The sequence below is a fragment of the Rhodamnia argentea genome, chromosome 5 (assembly GCF_020921035.1).
Source record: "Rhodamnia argentea isolate NSW1041297 chromosome 5, ASM2092103v1, whole genome shotgun sequence".
Lineage (NCBI taxonomy): Eukaryota > Viridiplantae > Streptophyta > Magnoliopsida > Myrtales > Myrtaceae > Rhodamnia > Rhodamnia argentea.
The window spans coordinates 26,107,412-26,132,501 of NC_063154.1; the positions used below are offsets into that span (position 1 = coordinate 26,107,412).

Consider the following 25,090-nt stretch of genomic DNA (forward strand, 5'->3'; position numbering starts at 1 on the left):
AATAGTATAACGCCTCTTTTGCTTTAGCCATTATAGTTGACTTTTCTTTCATCCTTGCTGACTTGATTGCTTGGCAAGTGTATGGCTTGTCGATGGTTAATTGGGCGACGGCCACTTCGACGGGCTCCGTTGATTCTTCGTCGAAATCAGGTGGCTCGACAAAACTTACATCTCCTCTTCGGGTGTGCCTTTTGTCTTTTTCCTTGAGCAGACTTTCGTGCTTTGTTGCCATCGTGGATAATTCGAATAGATCTGCACATGGATGTCCCACCATCCTATCTCGTATTTCGAATTTCAATCCGTTGAAAGCGAACTCAGCGAATGTCTTTTCTGGTAAAGGAACTAAACATTTGTTCCTAGCCCGTTTAAACCTTGCAATAAACTTGTCGACCGTCTCGTTTGTCATTTGCTTCATTGTCGACAAACTCGCTATCGACAAGTTCGACACCGCTCTTTGAAATCGGCCATGAAACAAACGCTCCATCTGTTCCCATGTCAACACCGAATTGGGTGGTAGTGCGGTATACCATGTAAAGGCTGTTTTCGACAAGGATAATGGGAAGAGCCTTAATTTCAAGTGATCCGCATGTGTAGCATCCCCACATAGTGCTAGGAAACGATTGATATGTTCATACGTGGACTGATCATCCTCGCCAAGAAAAAGTGTGAACTCGGGTATTTTAAACCCTCTTGGATACGGAATCGTATCCATCCAATCCGGGTACGGCTTTCGGTAAACATTAGCCCGGTATCCTACCATTAGGTCAATGTATATGGGTGCCTGGTCGAACACCGGCTGATGGTACCGTGGTTGATATGGCATTTGATATCCAGGTTGTGGCGGATGATATATGGGTTGCACAACGGGTTGAAACATTGGCTCGAGACCTGGTGGTTGTAGGGCCCGATTCATCTGCCGATATCCGTGTCGTACGGCCTGGTGTCCATACTGTCCTTGCCCCCTGACTTGGGGTAATTGATCTTGCCCCCTAGCCTGCCATTGCCCCCTAAAGGGCATTGCCCCCTGATTTTCGATAACCATGGGTACCGGTTGTTCATTGATAGGGACAGGGTTATGTTGGGCAGCTACCTCCCGACGAGCAATATTCTCGTCTTGTCAAACAGGGTGTCCCGGAAACATAACAGTATCCGCGGGTATATCTTGTCGAATAGGATGTCTAGGGAACATACTTGTGTCCGCATTTACCGGGGGTCTAGGTTCGTTGGCCGGTAACGTCTCCCCTCGTTGCGTAATCCGCGGAGGTGCTAAAGGTTGAGCATTCTCGCCCGCAAGGCCTCCATTTGGCGGTGTTGTTACCGGTAGACCGTTGTTTGCTGTTGGCACGAAATCATTCCCTTCTTGAGCATGAGGTGGGTTGATCGTAGTCCCATGTTGCCCCGCAGCACATTCGTGATACGTGTTGATGATTAACGGCCTGACAACTTCGGTCATCCGCCGGACCATGTGATCAGCAAACTCGTTCTCGACTTCTTTGATGGTACGCCTTATCGATGTTAATATGACGAGCGCCATTTCTGGATTTCTCCTTGGCTCCTCAATGTTCTGCCGAGAGACCTCGACGTCCTCTTGGTGGGCCGTGGATGACTCCATTCGTTGTATTTCTTCCTGGGGTTCGTCTCCACCGCCGTCTATGTTGTTACGTCCTCGTGTGCGTGGCATAGCACTTCTCTCGACGCGACACCAAAGGTCCCACCGGGCGTGCCAAAAAAGATTGTTGCGCGTTAAAATCCCTCGACAAGGCTTTGTCGGTTATGGGTTCTAAGCCCAGATTGACTATGGCCCAATGAAGGTTGCTTACGCGAGAATCTTTTATCGAACTTAATCCGTTCGTTTTCCGAAAAGGGGTTATGGGTCAGTTTTGGACAGAGAGTGTCAAATGCAATAGATTTACACAAAAGGGCGCGTTACAAACAGGCTTTCGACAACTTCGACGGCCCAATGCGCAATGATGACAAGACGTTGACGGACTTCGACGTAACCCTGGAATTGAATCGACAGGATCGGGGAATAACGTAGGACACAATGCTGGAATTCAATCAACAGCACTGGACGGGGAATTATAGGACACAATACCGGAATTGAATCGACGATATGGGATGGGATGGGTGAAGGGTGCAATACCGGAATTTAATCGACGATCTTGAACCTAACGAGTAGACGCCGGAATCTAATCGACGACACCTAACTCTGGATATGTTACTCGCTGGAATTGAATCGACGACGGGGATCTCAAAGCTACAGCTAGGCTAGGCTAAAGGCTAAAGGTTAAGAGCTAAGAGCTAGTTTGGAAAATGCAAGTGTTTTGGATTTGTTGTGTGTGTTTGTATCTTGCTATTGCGAGGTATTTATAGGCAAGCTCTTTGGTAACCGCCGAGCGGTTTCTTCCTTTGGCCCCACACTTTGCTCTTTTCCATAAGCCACGTGGATGACGGTTTCCCGGTCTTCGCGCATTTTCTTTTCACCTCGTGGGGATTACCGCCAACCGCTTCGATCGTGGCCCCCCTCCGCGCGCTTTTCTTGCTCTAGAAGGAAGTGGCGCCAGAATTTATCCCGACACGTGGCACCTTTCTGATTGATACGTTCCTTGCTTCGGTGTCCCTTCCCGTAGCTGATTATCGCTTCCTCACGTGCTTGTCACGAGTCTCTTTTAAGTGTCAATAGGTCTGGATCTTCTTATTCAAGAATCTAGAAGACACGTTTCACGTCTTGCACTTTGTCCGTGGGAGGACGTGCTTCTACATACGGTTGTCATTGTTTTCGTCGTGGAAAGTGGACCGGCATTTGTGCCGCCAGAAGCCGGGACATCAGTGGTGCAGTGGACGCCCTTTGGCACGGTCGTTGTTGTCGCTGCAGGATGCGAACTGAGGTTGGCGGGCGTCGCCAGAAAAATCCAGGTAAGTGGGACCGCAGATGTTTCGTGGAATGACAACTTTGCCTTGGTTGAAAGGTGGGGAAGTGGATGGTTGATCTTGAGCGATGGCGGTGGCCGAGGGTGGCGATGCGACGGATCTGTGATCATCATGGAGCGAGCGGGTCTTCTTTGCTCGTCGATTCTCTTCCACAAGTTGTGCTCGACCGCGCAGATTCTGGCACACCTTCTTGCTTGCTTCGTCAGCGTATTTGTTGTTGATTACGCATAAGACACACTCTATTTCTTTGATGACAAAGCACGCTTTCCATATCAACCACATCATAATGAATTGTCAAGCAATTAACTGATTAGTCAAACAATTCCTTTCATACCCTAATCTTTTTTGCGGTCCATTGCAGATGGATCAGAAACACATTTTATATTATCAATCAAACCCTAACAACTGGTTTGAAACTAGATAGAACTAGTTAGGATCCATAAAAAAGCACCAGAATTGAGTAAATAAGCGCCTTATGTTTTCGAACATACGAGATTGTCAAACGTTGGCATGGAACGAATATCGCGTTTGGGGAATTCCTATTGACAAAACCATTAACGATGATGAACCAATCAAACGTGTATTTGAGATAATTAGTAAGCTAAAAGAAAAGGGAAAGAAATACATACATTGTGGGGATGTTTTGAGTACTCGTACATGATCCAGTGCCCATTCTCGTAATGGCTGAAAGGCTTAGAAATTTTTGTCCCCCCATCATAGTTTTCAAAATAAACAAAAGGAAACTCTGGATTATCACTTTTCCGAATGGTTGGGTTTCATGAAGGATCCGATTCCTCAAGATTTCTGATGGAATGCTAGGTGGTTCCAAACTAATGTAGCTCATATATCATGTGGATACACCAGGCCGATTCCTTTACTTGAACTTTTGCAGGTTAATTATTTGAATTTGAGTTGCGAATTAGTAGAGGTTAGGAGAGCTCGAACTAGTATAGTCAATTTAATTAATCCGGTAATCCATTAAACTGAAATCTCGAATTTTAGGCCATGACATAAGTCATACTCGTAAGGTCCAATTACCTTTTTTTCTTTCTCACTTTTCAATTTTTAATTTGCGGATGGTATGCAATAATCTCATTTCATGGGACTAAAATGTATACCCCTTTGTTCTTGATTAAGCAAAACTCAAGATGTAAAACACCTAGAATATTTCAATGACTATGAACCCACTAAAATCTATTATTAACATTCAAACCCTTCAAATGGAAAAATTCTAAAGATATGTTACTCAAATTAACATTAGTATAGTAGAAGATCAAGGGCTCATACTTACAAGAACCCCAAATTGATACATCCGTGCCACATTTACCTTAGCTTATATACTTGTATCACATTTACTCTAAACTAATTTTTTGTGACAAAAAATCTTAAATTGCTACACCCATCATGCCACATTTATAGTCATGTCACATTTACCCTAAACTGTTGTAAATCTGAATTTCTTTTTGGGGTAAATATGGCACATATGTACTAGCTTGGAAGCAAATGTGGCTCGGATGTACAATTTGAGATTTTTTGTGACGTAAAAATTGGATTGGGCTAAACATGGCACAAGTACACCAATTTAGGATAAATGTGGCGCGAGTCTACCGGCTCGAGAGTTTTTGCGATACAAAAAGTAGTTTGTGGTAAATGTGGCATGGATGTACTAGTTTGAGGTACTTGATGGTGTTAATTTTAAATTAATCTTAAACTTTGCTATTCACTCTCTAAACAACTAAATGTAGATATATTGTATATATTAGGATTAGCGTTTTTCCTTTTGGTGTATGCATTTATGGTTATACTCTTCATTGCATGTGTATTTATATTGGCCTTGCGCATATATGGTAATCAAGCATTCCATTATATATTTCTCTGGATCTAACATGGTATCGGAGCTAGGGTTTGCTTCTTGTGAGTATTATATACCAATCCCCAACTAGGATTTGTTGCTCTTCTTTCCAAACTCGGGTTGGTTGACCCATCTTGAGTTTGAGGGATGGAGTTTTCCCCTTTAGTGTATGTATTTACATTTATATTCTTCCTTATATGTATATTTATATTGGCCTTGCGCCTAATAGTAATCAAGCATTCCATTATCCATTTCTCTAGATCTAACATAAAGTACCCTCATTTTAAAATTTTTAACATGACGGTGATTAAAGATCAAATCTGAGTCCATTAGCACAATAGTGTTTAGGTGACTGTAACAAGAACAATATGTTGCGAGCCAAAATTTTTTGAAGGAGTGGACCCCACATTAAATTCTAATTATTTTGTTTGTAGCTCAAAACAAGCTGTTAATCTCATTGTGAATTAACCACAGTCACATAATCAGTTCTCTTATATGTATCACGTGGCATGACACTTTGTATGATCAAAACTAACAGTCTACGTCCCTGATGCTTTGTTCTTCTTTTCAGCGGTTGTCCAAGTTATATTATGCATCAAATGCATAAAAAATTTCTTGTTTAATTTTCCTTTTTATAATGGTAGTCGTTTTCTACATCATAGACCTGTAGACTGTGCACATGCACTCCCATTGATGCATTGCGCCGTCTTAACTTAGTTATCCTCTACATTTAGCCGACTTCTGTTAATTTCGATAGATGGTTAAGTTCCATTAGTTGATCACGCAAAGTTTCACTTTTTTAGTCTGCTTATATCCATCTGGCGAGAGTAGTTGGATTAGATTCTTGTTCACCTAACTGATTCGAACAATCTTCTCCAAATGCTTGATCAGATTTGACATGAAATCAAACTTCTTTGAAAATTCGATAACTTGTTTGAGAGCTTTCTAAAGATAGCCCTTTCGCTCAAATCAGACTTTTGACATTGAGATTTCACCCTTCTAATCACAATTTTAATCTTGAATGTGCCAAAAGAATTTGAGATTTTTCCTTGTCAAGTAATATTTCCGTGTACATCTTATTACAATTCACAAAATTTCCAATCCTTGAGAATCGCCACAATTAGGATTGAAATGATGGATATATCACGATAGTAAGACATCACACGTATGTAACTTCAGGCATTACTCCTCGTCAAAATTTTCCCCGTCAATAGTTCAATTACGTATTGATTATCTCCAATCCTTCTATGGTGACAATTTACGATGTACTTATAGATTAAAATGACCCCTATATTCGTGGAAAAGATATAAGTAAAATACTAAAGAGGGATCAATTTCAAAATCACATGCATGAATTAATAGGTAAAATGGGCAGAGGGGTAGACAAGAACCCATCTTTTTAAAACGCGGAATGAGCAAAACAACAACAGATTTTTGGAGAAATACTCAATATTTTAGAAGAAACCGTCTTTCCTCTTTTAGCAAGAATCCTGGCGTGATCAAATTATTTGAATTTCTCTGATTATTTGAAAATCAGGTCAATAATGATGAACGAAAATTGCAAAGAAAAGTGCGATTTGAAGACAATGATTAATGGGCTAGTGGGTGGCCAACTAAATATAAATATCTTTTCAATGTTTTCTTCTTAGCGTTAAAATCACGAAAAGCCCTAAACGGGTATATTTATGATAAATTTACCGTAGGATATTTTTTGACCATCAAAAATCTTAAGATGGTACACTTGTACCAAATTAACCATATGTTAGTTTTTATTAAATTTTACCGTCAAATTACCGAGTTAGATGACACGTGGCTGTTGGCGGATATACCAATTTTGGGTTTTTACCCTCTATTATCACAAGTGTACCAATTTGGGATATGAATTTATTAATCCAATTTTAGGAAAATGATAGAAGGTAATTTTATCACAAATATATCAGCTTGGGGTTTTGGTGGTTAAAAAATTAGTTTGGGATAAATTTATCATAAATGTACCGTTTGAGTTTTTTTTTTTTTCAAAAAATTAACATGAGGTAAATTTGTTATAAGTGTACTAGTTTGAGATTTTTCATGATATTAACCATTCTTCTTGTATACACAAAAATGGTAAAAGGAGATTAGCCCGTGCCAATAGGAGTAATATGACTAGTCTCACATATCTGTAAACTAACAGATTGCAAGTAAGGATCATGTAAATCTTGATATATATGTTTAAGTCATGCTCATAAATCTCAATTGCCTTTGTACTTTCTACTTTTCAATTTTTTTACTTCTGGTTGGCAGGCTTTAATCTCATTTTGTAGGAATAAATTGTAGGACATGTTTGTTCTTGACTAAGAAAAAGTAGAAAATATTTGTTTGATTTCCCTCCGAAATTTGAAGTATCATCCAAGTTTTTTTAGAGAAATGTCAAAAGTATTTGAGAATTTGCGTGCCAACATATGTATGTTACGAAAGGTTTAGGTTTTTAGAATAAAAACAAGGGTGCATTTGTTTTGTAATACGAATCATTTGAAAATATTTTATTAAAAATGATCGCTCATACCTCTTACAAAAATGAATGAATGAGAAATACTTTCATCATTCACAAAAATGTTTTGTCAAAATTATTTTCTGCAAAGGAAATATTTTTATTAGCTAATTATTTCAAGCGATACATCATTCATTTTCAGGAAAATATTTTTCAAGTCACTTATTTGTCGAGAAACAAACAGAATCATTCATTTTTCGCAAAACAAACAGATCCTAAAAGTGAAAAGGTAAGCTCCAAAACGTGTAATTAACATGTGAAACATGTGGTGGACTCAAGAGAGGTTGCCCCTACCGCGAGATCTATAAGGAAGAATATCAATATAATCAGTTGTATAGATGTATATATTCATTATCTGAAATAATTGTCCCGTCCTCCTTATTTTATCCCGTCTCTGTTGATTTAACTCTTGACTCCGTCCGTGGCTGTGTCATATTGGATCAGTCTCTTGTGAGCTCGGTTCACGTACACCGTGATCATGAAATAATTGCTCTCCAAATGGATTCCCTATCGTCTTAACAGAAATTCTGATTCATGCCACGAAATGTCATAACATCGGAACGGCACAAATTCAGAATATGAGAGGCGAAGCTCAAATGTCAGAACCAAAAACAAATCAATATATCCAGTCTTTTTTTTTTCCAGTATTACAGCAGTTCACAATTACAGAGTTCAGCTCACAAAAAGCAAATGAAACCATTACTCAGAAAACCCTCCAGACAATGCAATCCTAAAAACGTAATTGTCCCGTCAGATAAAAGATATTCAACATCTGTCAGTGAAAGAACAAAGTTAATACTCTCTTCATACGCAATTCTAGCTATTTGTGTTCTAAATGTTCTGCTGCTCCATCTTGACATCCGGTGGAGAACTTCGGGTCATCCTCCAAAGTCCTCAACAATTCGTCCACATCGAACAGCTCGTCTGCTGTGTAGTCGCTAAGCCAGTCGAAATCGACATTGGTTTCATTCATCGGCTCCAACTCTCCACCATCCGCATTCAACTCGCCCTCGCGATCCCCGTCCTTAACCTCCGCACCGCAAGTCAATTCAGACTGAGTTGACCAAGCCGTGGTCTTGCTTGGGGTACCAACTGAATAACCAGTGCTCGGGATACCAGCCGTATTAGCAGTAGTGCGCACAGATGTCATGGCTGTGACGGCCGAATCACCGAAAGACATGGGATGAGACGTGCTGGGGAGATTCAACCTCGCACACGGACCGTACATTGCCCTCGCAGCTTCATCGTAAGCCAGGGCGGGTTCGATTGCAATTGGGTACGTGCATGGATGCCGCACTCGAGCATAGGTGCTGCCGTGCATGGGCGCCACCATGCTCATCATTGAAAGTGGACTGGCATTCCCGCCGCCAAAAGCTGGGAAATCAGCGGTGCGGCTGATGTCCATCGTCTCAGCCGTTGTCATCGCCACGGGAAGCGAGTTGAGGTTGGTGTCGCCATCCAAATCCGGCAAAGTTGGACCGCAAATGTTTCGTGGAATGACAACTTCATCTTCGTTGAAAACCCAGGAAGATGCTGGTTGAACTTGAGTGGCGGCGGTGGTTGAGGGTGGCGATGCGGCGGAAGAAACGCCGAAGATGTTTGTGCAATCATCGCGGAGCGGGCGTGCCTTCTTTGCTCGTCTATTCTCTTCCTCAAGTTGCACTCGGCCGTGCAGATTCGGGCACACCTTCTTGCTTGCTTGCTCAGCGAATTTGTTACTGATCACGCATAGTACACACTCTGTGTCCTGCATTATTTATAAACAAACTAAATTATCCTTTCCTTTTGATTAAAAAAGGGGAAAACAAGAAATTAAACAACGATAACACATATATGAAAATTGAAACAACATGTATGCCCTAGAATTGTACATGCAACCTATAGGGGGAGGGCCAAATTGGTGTTACCACAAAAAGCACACTTTCTTGATCAACCACATCATGATGAAAATAGTTATTCGTCGCTTTTTCCAATCTACCGATTGATCAAAGAATTCCTTTTATACACTAATCTTATTTTCAGTCCATTGTGGGTGGATCATAAACATATTTGTATCATAGTGAACACCTAAATTCTGCTTTAAATTGGATAGAACTAGTTAGGATCCACAAAAAGCACTAGAATTAAGTGCTTTAGCGCCTTCCGCATTCAAACAAACAAGATTGTCGAACATTGACAAATTTATCATGGAACGAGCATCATGTCAGAGTATCGTGTCCAAGGTATTCATACTGACAAAAGCATTGAGGAAGATATACCAATCAAACATGTATTTGGGATAATTATAAACCTAACAGAAAAGGGAAAGAAACGCATACATTATAGGGATGCTTTGAGTACTCATACATGATCCAGTGCCCATTATCGGCCTTGTCGGCTTCCGCGCTCGAGCTGGTTTTCGATCTAAAAGTAAAGAGTTTCTTGTAGCCAACTACCTCACCGTGCGAACCCTTGATTTTGTAACTCTGTTCGCCCTTCCAAGTGCCGGAGCCAGCGGTCCTATCCACTCTCGATTTGTTCTTCTTCTTCAACATGGTGAAAACATAGAACTTCTCATCCCGGTCCTTACCAAAAATCTTCCAAGGATCGCCACCGCCGTACACGTCGCAATCGCGGACGATGTCCGGATCGGGCAGCGATTCTCGATTCAGCCTCCGCATCAAGTAATCGAAGAAAAGTTCATCGTCGGTGGGAAGAAAACGAAGCCCACAATACCAAACCACCATCGTAGTGAACTCCTATGCAATGACAGAATTTGTTCTTCCTTTTCTCTGGATTTTTGGTTTTTGAAAGAGAGACTTTTGGTCTCGTGAGCTTTTATAAACATGGACCGAATGCGAAAATCTCACCGGCTTAAAGTCAGCCAATTTTTTGGAACTTTATCCTCAAGTGAACAGCTTCTTGAATGGGTTAACAAAAAACATCTTTCCTTTGTTAGCAAGAATCCGAAATCATATTATTTAAATTTTGTTGATTATTTTTAAAATCTTGTCAAAATCCGGAGAAAAGAGTGTGTGAAAAGATCTTGATTAATAGGAGATTAGCCGTGCAAAGTGGGATTAAGATGACTATCACACGTGTCTGCAAAATAACAAATTGCAAGTGAGGATGACAACTGTATCCAATTGTCTTCGTATTTTCTCACATTTCTTTTTTTTTTTTTTAACCTTCTAGATTGTCTGCGTTAATCTCATTTTAAAGGACTGAAGTGTACGGCCCTTTTGTTTTTGATTAAGCAAAAATCAAGATGTAAAATCTCTGATTAAAATTCAACCCCTTCAAATTGAAACATTTTAGAGATATGTTACTCCAATCAGGGATTAAGTGTCTAAGATTGCTAGAATTCAATGAACGTTAGTCATTTTTTAAATGAGTTAAAAAATATCAAGTAAGTTGGTTGCACATTACTAAAAAGGGTCTTGCTAATCACCATTCTAGCGGTACTTGTTAAATGTGTTTACTGAAGAAATTTTCGATCTTGAATCTATTGGCTGTGCATATCATGAGAACATTTAGTGTATTGAAAATGATAATATTTTACTTAGTTTGTTGCTTAACAAATAACTTAAGAGCATTTTTATAAACAAAAGATCATAATAAGACTTATGAGTGTCTATTTGAAGATACTATTGATGAGTACATTTCAGAAAGTAATTTTGGCATGGTTAGATTCGGGAACAATAAATTGAACTGAGCAAGGCGTTGAGCACACAAACTTGTTCTCGGGTAAATATCTAATTCCATGAGGGTAGATGTAAATGACTAGTATGTTTAACAGGTGCCTCCAACAAGAATTAGTAAATAATCTTTGAAATAATAATATTACTTATATAGGAATGACCAATCTTCCTTTCATAGGATAAAACTTACCATATAGCATTTTTTTTATGCATAGTAGATTTCAATATAATATTAGTAGAGCATAAGATCAAGGACCCATACTAACAAGAACCCAAATTGATACATTTGTATCCCATTTATCCTGAACTTATACACATGTGTCACATTTATCCCAAACTAATTTTTGTGCCGCAAAAAGTCTCAAATTGCTACACCCATGCCGCATTTATAATCATGTCACATTTACCCTAAATTGTTCTAAATCTGAATTTTTTTCGTGATAAATGTGGCACGAGTGCCCTCGCTTGACAGCAAACTTGGCTCGGTTGTACCAATTTGAGAGTTTTTGGGATATAATTTTTTTCGGGTAATTGTGGCACGAGTACACCAATTTAGCAAAAATTTGTTTCATGTAAGGTGCAAATATCTTCTCAACTTTCTTGAAAAATAAAGATATTTATCCCTTATAAATTCATATATACATCAATAGATATTGTGTACACATATAAAATATGTGAACAGGGAGATCAGGATGTGTACACGGGAAGGAGATCATACTCCCATGTTTGATGGAATGTTATCTTGAATCTTGATAATTGCTGGCATAAATTGTACTCCGTGGCATGATATTATTGGACGACTTCACTAATTGAAAGCCACTTTTATCCAAAGCCGCCGTTACTCCTATCTTTTAATTTCCTCGAGTAATCTTGTAAACATCGTAATTTGCTTTTAAAAGTTAGAATTGACTAAAAATTTGTAAAAAAAAACAGTTGCTTCCTACGAATAAAAAAACAAAACAAAAACTTATGTTCACTAAACATTTAAAAGGAATGACAGGAAAGCCAATGTTAAATGAATGTTCGGAATAAACAATTTAAGGAATAATACAGATAATGAACCATCACAAAGTCGAATAATATGTGTAATTTTGTAGATGTCGCTGAACAATTTCATATTAGTTAATACAAGCAAAGAAAAGTGTTGTATGACAGTGTGAAGACACCTTTGAATATATAAAAACATGATGAAGTGTTAAGTATTTAAAAGACTCTGTAATACTTCGACCAAAAAAAAAAAAAAAAGAAGAATCTCTAATACTCAACTTTAACTCACTAGTCGTAATAATAGAATTGACAACTTACTAACAATTCAATTGTCTTAGAATCTTGTTCTAAAAGAAATTGTCTTGGAGTCTGAGAAATTTAGAGCATGAAATGGAGAAGAATTAAAATCCACTACTATGAAGTACAACGAGATCCTTCGCGTGCGCTATACACGTGTCAGATAAGAGATGAATGCAAGTAATTTTTAGTAGAAGAATAGAAATATGAACTTGAAAGTGTGAGGGATGAACCGCATGAGATTGTGAGATTCGATATATAATTCGAAGATATGGAACTTTATAAATATAACGTTTAAATATCATCTTTGCATTTTCCTATGACAAAAAGGCAATTAAGTGGGGGATACCAAATTAAAAGCTTCAATTTATATTGTATAAGTAAATGACCAAGTAGCTAGCAACAATGTGGTCATCCTTCTTGTCCAAGAACTGAAGTATTTTCTCAACAACTCGAACATCAAGAACATCTTCACCATTTCTTTTTATCTAGTTGACAATTGTTAAAACTCTTGTGAAATAATCAGCAATCAACTCAGATTCCTTCATATGGATTACCTCAAATTAACCTCTTAGAGTTTGAAGACGAATCTTCTTCATTTTCTCAACTCCTTGATGCGTGTTGTGAAGAATCTCCCACGCCTCTTTATATGTCGAGGCATACGACACTTCTTGAATATGGAATCAACTAAGGGTTGATAGATAGTCGATAGAGCAAATTGGTCTTTTGTTCAAACCTTGTCGAGGGCATTCCTCTAATTCTGGTTCAACATGGCTTCGTCGTCTAGCTCATCATAGCCAGTGTTGACCATTTCCCATATACCATGGGCGCCAAGTAATGCTCTCATTTTAGAAGCCCAATTACCAAAATTTTCTTTGGTAAGACTAGGATACTAGCAAGGAAGATGAGTGTTTGTAGCCATGATCACAAACCGTAAGTTTTTACGAAAAACCGTAGGCTGTAATATCGATTTGATGGGATAAATCGAAAGTAGGGCTCTAAACAAACACTCACAACTCAACTCTACTCACAAAGGAGGAGGAGATGAATATGGCTTTTTAATATTCCATATTCACAATTGATTCACCCATATCAAAATGGTTACACGACACACCTATTTATAGGCTTGAAACATGACTTTTAATCTACTCTAGATATATGAACAGACAAAATGTAAATACATTATTGCTCCGTTTGTTTGCGGAAAATATGATCTTTAAATGTTTTCGAAGTCATTTTCCAGGAAATGACTTCCTTTTCCAATGTTTGGCAAAAACTTGAAAAGTTCCGGAAAATATTTTTCCGCTATTTGGTAAGGAAAATTGTCTTATTTTAAGTTCGAAACTTGATTATATTAATTTTTTAATTAATACCCTTCCGGTACCAATTTCATGAAAAAAGTTCAATTTGGCAATTTTGATGAATTCTGACTTGAAGTTCAAAGGTGCATTTTTTTGAATTTTCTTTTTATGATTTTTTTTATATTTTGAAATTAAAAATAAAGGAAAATTAAAGTGAATTGGTTCAAGGTTACCTTTCAGAATTTGAAACAATATCAAATCGATTCGATCCTACTTGCGGATAGGGTCGGCGATGGTGCGAACGGCGGTGTCTCAAGCGAAGGAGCCTCACGGTTCATGGTGAATTCCGGGGATGCTTTGGCAATTTCAAATCAAAATCAATTCCGTATGTCAACTTATTGCGCCCCACCTTAAAGGCGGGGACTCGCAACCGTGCTCTCTATTGTAGCCGTGAAGTCTTCAATGAATTTCCATGGCCTCAAAAGTCTCTAGTGATCAGAATCTGCGGGAAGAGTCATATGGTTGTCATCACCGCTTAGTAAGGGAGCTCATGGGTGATCTTATGAATCGTTTTTGGCAAATGTTCACCATCGGGCAAACTTGTGAAAATAGAGAGAATGGAGCTTCACCTGGCCGTTAGTAAAAGTGCGAGAAGGGGAGAGAGATGCGCCTCTAATTTTGTGGAAACAAATGAAGGTGGTCCATCGAACGCTGCGAAGGTCTCCGCCCTGGAGGCCACCCTTGGCGGCGACATCGACCTTTGAATGCTTCATCGACGTCAACTACGTCGGGCGGTGAGTCTCAAGACCGGAAGGCCGATGTCATCCTACGGGCGAGTCCGCGGCCGAGCTCGCGTGGAGCACGAGAAGTTCGACGGACCACAACTTTGTTCCTCGCTATCCCTTTCCTTGCTCGCCTGTGGCTAGCAACCTGCCGAGGGAGAAGAAGGAATACTAAAAATAATAATAATAATAATAATAATAATAATAATAATAATAATAATAATAATAAAGAAAGTAATTAAAAAATAGATTTTATCTGAAAAATAAAAAACGAAAAAGAAAGGAAAAAAATAATTAAAAAGAAAAAAATAGTTGAAAGAGAGGAGGAATGAAAAGTGTGGAAAATGTTTTCCTCTTCTCAAAATGAGGAAATCATTTTCCTTAGTTTTAGAAGGTTTTTTTTGTTGATCGGAAAATATTTTCCGTTGACCGCTCATTTTCCGCCCCCAAAATATCGGAAATTGGGGAAAATGTTTTCCGGAAAATATTTTCCGTGAAACACGGAGCCTACATTAACTACATATCGGAATATGAACAGACTCTTGAAAGACTTAACTAATAATGACTTTTGAAAATTATACAATAATTAAGACAAGTCTTGATTCGTGCATAGGTTCTAGCATGCATCTAGGGAGTCAAATGGTCATGGTTCATATATCGATGGCATTCATGAATTTGATTTAATTTCTAACAATCCTCATGCCGTTCTTCTTGGGGTCTCTTATCTCCTCCGCGTATTTCCCCCACGGCCGCCTCCTCACTCCTCTATATTGCATCTTCTTGACTGACGCTTTCATCTCACGCTCCACCATGTACGGCCTCTTATGAACCTTCGGACCAGTGCCGCCATAATCATCGGTCATCACCTCGCAACTAAGTTCTTGATTCGAAGCCGAAGGCATCACCCACCCAGAACTGAGAGCATCGCATTGCGCAAAGCTTCATACACCAACAAGTCCTCCGAGTCGTCGACTTTTTGAGGAAGTTCGCTCCATCTTTCCGCTAGCAAAAGATCACCAAACCTCGAACTCCTTGCCGCAAAAACTGTAGCATTCTCAACAAAAACGTTATCATCTTGAAGAAGCTGATCGAAGAATTGATTTCAAAACATAGGATTGATGGGTTACAGGGGGACTCATGGTTTCTGGAAGCACTTTTTAACGGCGACCAAGGAGCTATTGACTTGTTTATAGTTTGTAATCGTTGATGATTGAAGAAGGGCTAGAGAGGAATAGTTGAGAGGATGACCAAATATAGGTTGAGCTACCTTGAAAAATCATTAAAAGAAATCTATCATTGAATCTAATTTTTGTTATATAATTAATAAGCTCCCTTATTGCAGTTTGCTGAGAAGGGGCCTCTGCATGAGTGGTCAGATTTTAGGCACCTGTTTGGAATGTTGAATGCCTATTTATTTAGCGGACAGTCCATATCGAAGAATGTGCTTTTGCGTTATCACGAAATTATATAATTCGAGGTAGGGCACGTTTCTTTGTCGATTACTATAGTGGCAATTGGGGAGAATTATCAAAAAAAAGTTTTAAATTTATTGTAATTGTGATAATTCAATCATAAACTTTTTTTTAGTCGATTCGGTCCTAAACCTTTTCAAATGTGTCAATTCAGTCGTCCGGCCAATTTTGGCCAGCTAACGCCAACGTGGATGTCAACCGTCGCCTGTTGTCCGATGACTTACTATTTTAATACGTTTTTTTGTGTGAACATTTTTGAATTTTTATTTTCTTTTTTTCTTTCCTTTTTTTCTTCCCTTTGCTTCCCCTGGCTGGTTGGCCTTGCTAGGGGCTGGCAAGGATGACATCGCCAGGCTAGATCTAGCGAAGTCGAGCCTTGGCTGAGTGAGGCTCGACCTCACCATCGCCGGGCAAGGCCACACTCTGCAAGGCAACGCTAGCCTGGTGACAGTGGAGTATTTGCAAAAATTCAAGACTTAAAATTTGGGAAAAGACAAAGATGTCATAAAGGATGACTAAAATGGACGTGGTGAGTGTTGAAGTTGTTGTCACACATCGACTGACAATAGATCTTATGTGCTATTTACATTCATATTGTCTCCCTTCATTTATAATTTTAAACTTTTGAGTTGGACCTAACTAATAGATCATACAAGGTTCACAAGGAACCAAATGCTAATTATAAATGCAGTTGTGATTTTTACTTTTGTTAGCATCTTTCTACATTGAGAAAGCACATACGTACAACTAGTGTCGATGAGTTTTTCATCCCCGAAGAAAAGTAACCTTCAATTGCCATATTGGTGTTGGAGCCCGTTACGCTCGCAAGGAAGATTGCCAACAAGGGGTTTAAATATGAGCCTATACTGTATATCCAGTTAGATCCATCAATAAGATATAGAGCAATTAAGATATACTTAAATACTCCACATCACATCAATTTTTTGATGTAGGATATTTTCTGACACAACTTACACATTTATCTCAACATTGATAGCAACTTCCAACATAGATAAATAAGTTTGAACATAGTAATACCACTTTTGGCCAAAATACAACCAATTCGTGATTTGTAATTTCTGTGGGGTTAGTAACTACCAAACTTATTCATAGAGTCACGAAACCATCATATGAAAGGTAAATGTTGATTGATCTATAATTGGTAGTTAGTAACGTTTGTACGAATGAAATGGAATATAAACACTATAGATCGATAGTTTCGACAAGATAAATTTTGCCTGATTGACTTTTCATCGATCAAATCTCTTTTTGTGTAGTTTGCACAACCAAAATAAAAATCGCTCATCCACACTCAACGAACCCATTTTCTAAAATGGAAAATGGGATTGGACTTTCAAAATCCACCTCAGCATCCACATTGACATCTCTCTTTCTCCTCTTCGTCCCGGTCGTCGAGCCGCCATCGCTGGACATGGATGGCGAGCTAGGCTCGGCGGACCGACGTTTGGGGCTGACCCTGATGGGCTCGTACTCGGTGGAGCCGACAAGGTGAGGAAAGTTGACCTTGGCCTTGGACCCCCTCATCTTAAAAGCTGCCCGGTCATAGGCCAATACCGCATCCTGGGGCTTCTCATAAGTACCGAGCCAAATCCTTGCCCCGTTCTTCTTGGGGTCCCTTATCTCTGCCGCATATTTTCCCCACGGCCGCCTCCTCACTCCTCTATAATGTGTCTTGTCGACCGGCGCTTGTACCTCGTGCTCCACCATCACCGGTTTCTCCTCCGTCGCCGAATCAATGCTCACTTCCAGATCAAGTTCTTCATTCAAGGCCACACCAAAGCTGTGACAATCAACGGTCGTCACTCCCAAATCAAGTTCTTGATTCGAAGCCCAAGGAATCGTCCACCCGGAACGGAGCGCGTCGAGCAAAGAGCCGCACACCAACATGTCCTCCGAGTCGTCAATTTTCAGGGGCAGTTCCCTCCAATTCTCCGTCAGTAAGAGATTGCTGAAGCTTGAGCTCCTCGAGTACATGTTTGCAGGAGTCGGTGCATAAAATGTTGCATTGACTCCATCATCATCATCATCTTCAAGAAGATGCTGACAAATGGATTTCAAAGCATCGCATTGATCGGTCTCAAAGGGACTGATAATTTCGTGAAGCATTTTGGGTATTCTGCTAGAATCTGTAGCTTTGAGATCACTGAATGTGGAAGACTGAAGGGATGATTTGGCTTCTGAAGGAGAGCGTAAGAGTTGAAAACACCATGGAAGAGGGAGCTCTTTATATAGGTTGAGCTTGACTGCCTGAGTGGTGGAAGAAGATTGACGGGATGATTTTGGAGGGAGCTTCTGAGGAAGTGCCATCTAGGGATGACCAGTGAGATTCTCAACACAAGTTTCAAATGCTCAATTAGACTTCTTATGACCAAAAAAGGAAAACAAATTAGACTTCTTCTGACCAAAAAAGAAAATTACACTTCCTTAATGAGGAGAGACACGAGTTGATATATTTAATTGAGAAACCAAAGCATGGGGCACTCTTCTATGTATTTTATTGGAGGTAAGACAATGGTCATTAGATCTCGAGGTGCTTGGTGGACCCGATGACTGATGCTCGAGAAGAAAGAAAAATTTTGGTGGCATGAAAAAGTTCACTACATAATGTGACAGAATTTATTTTTTTCTTATGTTACATCCATTTTTGTTAGCGATATAAACGACGTATTTTGAAAAATATTTTTCAAATCACTCATTTTTCGCGAAACAAGCGGAGCCAAAATATAAGAAATGTACTTCGGTATGTATTTATTGGCGATGAAATGACTGAGTGCTTCGAGGGCTACAGTATTGAGAGGGTATTTTAAAAAAGCGTCATTTTTCCTTTCTTTATCTCAGAAAAACCGATTTATCGAAAAATGTTTCTTCACTTTTTGCATTTCACATCACTTGAAAATGAAAGAATCGACCGGAATTTTTGTTTCGAGTCTACAAAATATATATCTATATATATAGGCATAAATTACCGGACAGGATTCATCCTTCTTGAAGATCGAAATTCAATGTTTCAAATTCCAATTAGGCTTCCCCAGCAACATGATTATCCTCGTTGTTCGGAGCTCGAACCTAGGACCCTAGCACCTTGCTTAGGACCTCGAGGGGCAGACCTAGCACCGTGGTGCTTGAGCCTATTATTCGACGCCACGGCCACGACCGTTGGAGTTTGACTTGGGATTTTGTGCTAAGGCTCCGAGACAAGACTTTATGATCGGGATTCAGAAATTAAGGACAAATTAAGGACGTGTATGACAACACTTCTACTTCAAAAATTAAGTTTTAATTAGGAATTGATTTTTTTACTTCTACTTAGAAACAAAAGTTGATTTGTTTACTTTTGCTCTATATGTTAATTTTCGATCAGAGAAATTCGTTTAGTAACGGTTGAAAATTTTTATTTCTGAAACATTATTAACATAAAATCTTTTATAAAAAATTATTATCGGCGGCTGAAAAATTTCTATTTCATTTTTAAACATTTTAAATTTCTTTAAAAAATAATTTTTAATTAAAAATATTATATTTTTAAACTTATTGTTTATTTTTTACACTGACAGTCAAGGTCGGCAGTAGACTACTGCGGCGAGCAGGGCTATGGTCAACGGTTGACGATAGGAGTAGGCTGTGGTCGGCAGTTGGCGGCGGCGAGCGGTGGGCGACGCCCAGGAGAGGTTAACAATGGTGACGGTTTGCGGCAGCTGGCAAAGGTCGGTGGTGGGTAGTGGTTGACGACGGCTATGATTGGCAGTTAGCGGCGGTGGGCAGGGATTGCAGCGAGCAATGGGCGGCGGCCAGCGGAGGTCGACAGTGGGCGGTGGTCGGTAGCGGCGATAGTCGGCAGTTAACGGCGAGTGGCAGTGGTCGCTAGCGGTGATGGGCAGCCGCCACCGATGGGCGGCCATCAACAGAGGTCTGCGATGGGCAACCACGGGCAATTGTCGATGATTGGCAATGGTCACAAGCGGCGATGGGCGGCGACCGGTGGAGATCGGCGAGGGGCGGCGATCGACGGTGGTTGGCAGTTGGCAGCGGAGGGCGATAGGTGGCAATGGTCGTAGGTAGCTATGGGCGGTGATCCGTGGTGGGCAGTGGCAGCGGTCGGTGAAGGCGGGTGTGGTCAAAAAGAGGGTGAGGGATAATGAAAAGAAAGTGAGGCAAGAAGTACTTCTTGAGTTTTTTTTTTTTTTTTTTTGTGAAAGAAATACTTCTTGAGTTGAGAAGCAATTTTTAAAATTTTTCAAATTGAAGGAAAAATAACTTCAGAAGTGAAAAATTCACTTTAGAAATAGAAATTTCTTTCAAAACTAAAAAAAAAAATTACCAAACGGATTTCTACTTCAGAAGTACTTTTGGAGCAAAAATCAACTTCCAAAGGTGTTACCATGCATACCCTAGTACCCTAAGGTTCTAGGTTGGGCATCAAGGTCATAAGTTAAAATACCAATTCCCAAGCCTAGGTCCTAGCCTGGAGGTTCCGAGTTTGGGCAAAGGGATTGTCTAATTTTCGCAATATAAATGGGCCCAATTGATTTCTGAAATTCTAAATACTTATTTGTAATTCCTGGAAAGTATAGAGAACTCAAACTATCATCAATTTAATACTCTTTTCAGTTTCAATTGCCAAAAAATATATCATCGGTCTTCCCTTTGCGCTGTCATTCACGTTCTTGTGTCGTTTCCATCATATCTTTGTGAGTCCACCAATAAGCACGATATTTACGCCCACGGTTTCCATGTTTTCTTCGTAAGTTTGAGCAACTACTGCTTAAAAATGTTAAAATTGTAGGATCTCGATCGCCAAACATTAGGATTTCCGTGATATGCATAACATTACTTAGATCAGGCCATTCAAATAAAAATGGACGGTTTGATTTGAGTCATGTTTGGGATTCAAAATTTTTCAAATTCCAAACAAATTCCAACCCATATTTTTTCCATTCCTTTCAACACATGACGTGACTCAAATCAGATTGTCCATTTTCATTTGGACAACCTGATTTAAGTAGTGTCACGCATGTCATGGAAATCCCAATGTTAGGCGATCCAAATCCACCCTACGATCCACTTTGTTATGGCAACAAATTTACAATAGTTAATTAATAAAAAAACTAATTCCAATCGACCCAAGAACATAATTTTTCTACTTCTTGAAGCAAACATACTGAATCATCATCTTCCTTGGTACTGACGAGGACTCCTTAGGGGGAGAGTTAGGAATGTTGAAGATGATGGTGAGAATTCTTTATTCTGGACTGACGCCTGGGCAGTCTGAAGGTCAATTTTCCCTTCTGCTCTCCGGTTGCTTTGGCCCTGACCCAATAATGAAGTCGTCGATGACAAAGCCAAAGTTCCATGAACTTGAAGGAACTTTCGTCTTGCGGGGAGCTGCTCAAACACCGTGAGGGAAATCGTCTTCGTGCAACGGACTCGCCCGGCCTCGAGCTGGCTCGAGTTAAATATCGATGGCTCAGCTGTTCATAACCCTGGTGTCGCGGGTCGGGGAGGTTTAATCTGGGATGCGAGTGGCTATTGGGTTACTGGTTTTGCTCGCTACATTGACCATACCGCTAGTTCTGCGGCCAAACTTTGGGCTGTTGGAGATGGTCTCAAACTCGCTAAGGACCTCCACATCACCTCATCCGGAGGCAGAGGTGGATGCTCCGGTGACTTTATCGGCGCTCCTATCGAATTTGTCCAATAATCTCGTTTTCGCTTCTCTTTTGAATGATCAGTAGGACTCTCCTGCAAGCTTTCAAGAATTCTTTGACTTCGTTCGTCGAACTCTTTAGGAAATGGAATAGGAAAAACCAAATTAACAGTCTTTTCACACGTGAAATTGTCTGGTTGGATTTTCCTTTGATGAAGACAACGCCTTGACAGTGTGTACAGCTAAAATAAAAACTGTCCGTCCACACCTAACAAAGCGTTTGAATCGACCTCTCTCTTTCTCCTCTTCGTCCCGGTCAATCCGTCGTCGCTGGACGGCGAGCTAGGCACGGCGGACCGACGCTTGGGGCTGACCCTGACAGGCTCGTACTCAGTCGAGCCGATGAGGTGAGGGAAGTTGAGCTTGGCCTTGGACCCTCTCATCTTGAAAGCAGCCCGGTCATAGGCCAACGCCGCGTCCTCGGGCGTCTCGTAAGTCCCCAGCCAAATCCGAGTGCCGTTCTTCTTGGGGTCTCTGATCTCCCCCGCATATTTTCCCCACGGCCGCCTCCTCACTCCTCTATATTGCATCTTCTTGACCGGCGCTTGCATCTCACGCTCCACGGTCTCCGGCCTCTTCTGCAGCTCCGGACCAATGCTGTCACCATCAACGGTCATCACCTCGCAACGAAGCTCTTGATTCGAAGCCAAAGGCATCATCCACCCAGAATTGAGGGCGTCGCGCAAAGCGCCATACACCAGCATGTCCTCCGAGTCGTCAACTTTCAGCGGAAGTTCGCTCCAACTTTCCGCGAGCAAAAGATCACCGAAGCTCGAACTCCTTGGCGCAAAAACCATGGCATTCTCATCAACAGCATCGTTATCCTGAAGAAGGTGATCGTAAATAGATTCCAAAGCATCGAACTGATGGGTCTCAAGGGGACTCATGATTTCTGGAAGCATTCACTAATGGCGATCGAGCAGCTTTTGACCTGTGTGTAGTATGCAATCGTTGATGATTGAAGAAGGGCAGGAGAGGAATGGGTGAGAGGATGACCAAAGTGGAAGATATATATATATAGGTTGAGTTAGCTTGAAAAATCATTAAAAACAAATCAACCATTCAATCTAATTTTTCTAACATAATTAGCTCCCTTATTGCAGTTGATGAGAAGGTGCCTCTTTATTGATGGTTGGATTCTATGCACATGTATTGAATGTCGAATTCCCGATTTATTTAATCGGCGGCCCACATATAGAATAATGTACATTAGCCTTATCTAGATACGAATTTGTATAATTCGAGGCATGGGCACGTTCATTTGTCCATTACTATAGTGGCAATGAATAAATTATAGCAAGGGTTTGGTACGTATAGACAATAATATTCATCCGAAAGATTCACATACCTCGACAGCCGCCGTATAAATCCAGCCACATAGGAGTTAAGAAAAATGGACAGTTTTGGACGGTGTGGGGACAAAATGTGGAAGGTGGAACCAACAAAACAGAAAACAAACAAAGAATTCATGGAGATTAAATCTATTTTTTATTTTTTATTTTTTGAAATACGACTGATATGTGTGTGTGTGTGTCCAAAACGTAAATTAGCACGTGTATTCGTGGACCGACATGACAATAATTGAATAAGTATCACGAAGAGTGAACACGTTGGCGCGGTCAATGGTTGAGGCGGGAGGTTGACCAATTTATATGCTTGTGCTCTAAGTTAAAGGGCACATTAACCAAAGTGGATATTGGAGATGAGTTTTGCTTTTCACTTTGAGCAGGGAGTAAAATCGTTAATGTTGGAGATATTTTCCTCTGTTAAAAATAATTACAACACTTCTCGGGATTCTTCGTACTTCTTCGAATTGTGCATACATCTTCCTTTAATTATGCATATATATTACATTTAATAATCGTTTATAAAGTTATGTACTCTTCATTGTTCACATTAAAATATACAAAAATACCGCATTTCTCATTTTCGTGTATTTCTTATTTTGGTATTGAGGTGCACTTGGGTGTGGTACAATTCTCGTATTTCATGTCTTCTTCTTTTTCAATAACTATTAATATCCCTCTCTCAACATCAACCCTTAATATTGTTGCCTTTAATAGCCAACATCAGCATGTTATGTTGTCGCATAATCTTCAAAGCTCTATTATGTAAGGAAGCAGTGTCCATCGAGCATGTTTCATGATAAGGCTAGCGACACTGGCCATTTTTCTATCCACATCTGAACACCAATATACTCACCGCTCTCGAATGAACCAAATCAACACCGTCGTGCCGTGTAGTAGCCATGACAACACAAGCAACCATGTTAACGTCAACCGATTTGCTCTTCACCACATTGACCGTTTTGGCGATTCACTCAGGCATTTTTGTTTTTTAATCTAAACTCAAGTTGACATTTTCTATACAACATGTGAGAGATATTTCTCCAAGATATTTTCCTATGTCATCTCTTTGATTTTTTTCATATCTCTCAAAATTGCGAATATATTCTCTCCTTGATTGTGCACATCATTAATTGATATGTTACCTTAGATAACTAACTAATAATGCCTATTTGTATTGGTGTATCTTCATTGTTCATCATCGAAATGTACAGAAATTCTGCATTTGTCTCTTTCGCAAACCTCGTATCCGTAAAAATAAATGTAAAATTAAGGGCAGTTCATGCAAAATAAATGATTAAAACATAATAACATGGACTAACTAAGTGAACAACATATGGTCGGTTTCAACAATTCTCAAAACAACTAATTTTTCCTCGTTCCCTTTTCTTAAAAATTAGAAATTCACGTACTCTACTTTGGATTAAGAAAATTAGTGGGTCTTAGCACGTAACAAGGCTATGGTCAGAAATAATAGTTAGCGGATCGCTAGAAATAAATAATAGTTCTAAGTCATGAACTCCCTCTTCCAAAAAAAACACGTGTTGATTTTGGAATCATGGGTCTTATATTATTGTTCAATGTTTCGGAACTGTTCGACGTTTTGCCTTGTGGTCGTTCTGTTCTGGTTGACTTAGCTTATGCATCGGCAAGAATGGCGGAAAGTATGGTTGCGGACCCAACTCCACAAGCGCACTCCACACATCTTCCATCTCCTGAACGTTCAATAACATCTTTGGAATTTTTTGCGTTCAGAAACTCGAACACTTTGTTATCTTTTTTTCTTAGTTCATGAATGAAAGGCAACCGTTCGACCCAGAAAAAACATTCAATAACATCTGAACTCGAGGTCATCGCCGAATTCGGTCGGCGGGTTGAACGGGAACGTGATCCCAAATCGAGGTCGCTAGCAACTTATGCTCGGATTAAGATGGCCTTGGGTTTAGACGGGGTAGCGGAGTAGACGCGACTGCTTGGACATGTGAGATAATCTTGCCTATTTCATTCCATAGGGAAATTAGGAATCGAACCCGACTCCTAAACGAAAAATATCATTCGCATGCGCATTTCGTTTAGGTCATGGATCGCATATGCCGATCACGGGGCCTGTCCATACTGTGATCATGAACAAATGCACGTACGACCGGAACCCTCAGACTGAATAGATGATGGTTAATTATGAAGTTG

At 40.1% G+C, this 25,090-nt stretch overlaps 4 protein-coding genes and 1 pseudogene across 4 annotated transcripts; all 5 read right to left on the bottom strand.

Annotated features, from left to right (window-relative positions):
- Positions 1–8,032: 8,032 nt before the first annotated feature.
- Positions 8,033–8,591, bottom strand: LOC115733854. The gene is made up of 2 exons (XM_048278919.1): positions 8,488–8,591; positions 8,033–8,436 (listed from the first exon to the last, which is right to left on the bottom strand). The coding sequence occupies exons 1-2, from the start codon at positions 8,539–8,541 to the stop codon at positions 8,134–8,136; spliced, it is 357 nt and encodes a 118-aa protein (XP_048134876.1). The 5' UTR covers positions 8,542–8,591; the 3' UTR covers positions 8,033–8,133.
- Positions 8,555–10,039, bottom strand: LOC115732991 (NAC domain-containing protein 2-like). Its single transcript, XM_048279730.1, has 3 exons — positions 9,632–10,039; positions 8,671–9,060; positions 8,555–8,623 (listed from the first exon to the last, which is right to left on the bottom strand). Exons 1-3 carry the CDS (start codon positions 10,037–10,039, stop codon positions 8,555–8,557), a joined length of 867 nt encoding a protein of 288 aa, XP_048135687.1.
- A 5,001-nt stretch (positions 10,040–15,040) lies between these two features.
- Positions 15,041–16,631, bottom strand: LOC125315279 (annotated as a pseudogene).
- Positions 16,632–17,134: 503 nt separating this feature from the next.
- LOC115733190 (ethylene-responsive transcription factor 13-like) lies at positions 17,135–18,024 on the bottom strand. Its single transcript, XM_030663860.2, has one exon. The coding sequence runs from the start codon at positions 17,957–17,959 to the stop codon at positions 17,135–17,137; it is 825 nt and encodes a 274-aa protein (XP_030519720.1). The 5' UTR covers positions 17,960–18,024.
- Positions 18,025–21,648: 3,624 nt separating this feature from the next.
- Positions 21,649–22,521, bottom strand: LOC115733702 (ethylene-responsive transcription factor 13-like). Its single transcript, XM_030664330.2, has one exon. The coding sequence runs from the start codon at positions 22,457–22,459 to the stop codon at positions 21,740–21,742; it is 720 nt and encodes a 239-aa protein (XP_030520190.2). The 5' UTR covers positions 22,460–22,521; the 3' UTR covers positions 21,649–21,739.
- Between the last annotated feature and the right edge of the window lie 2,569 nt (positions 22,522–25,090).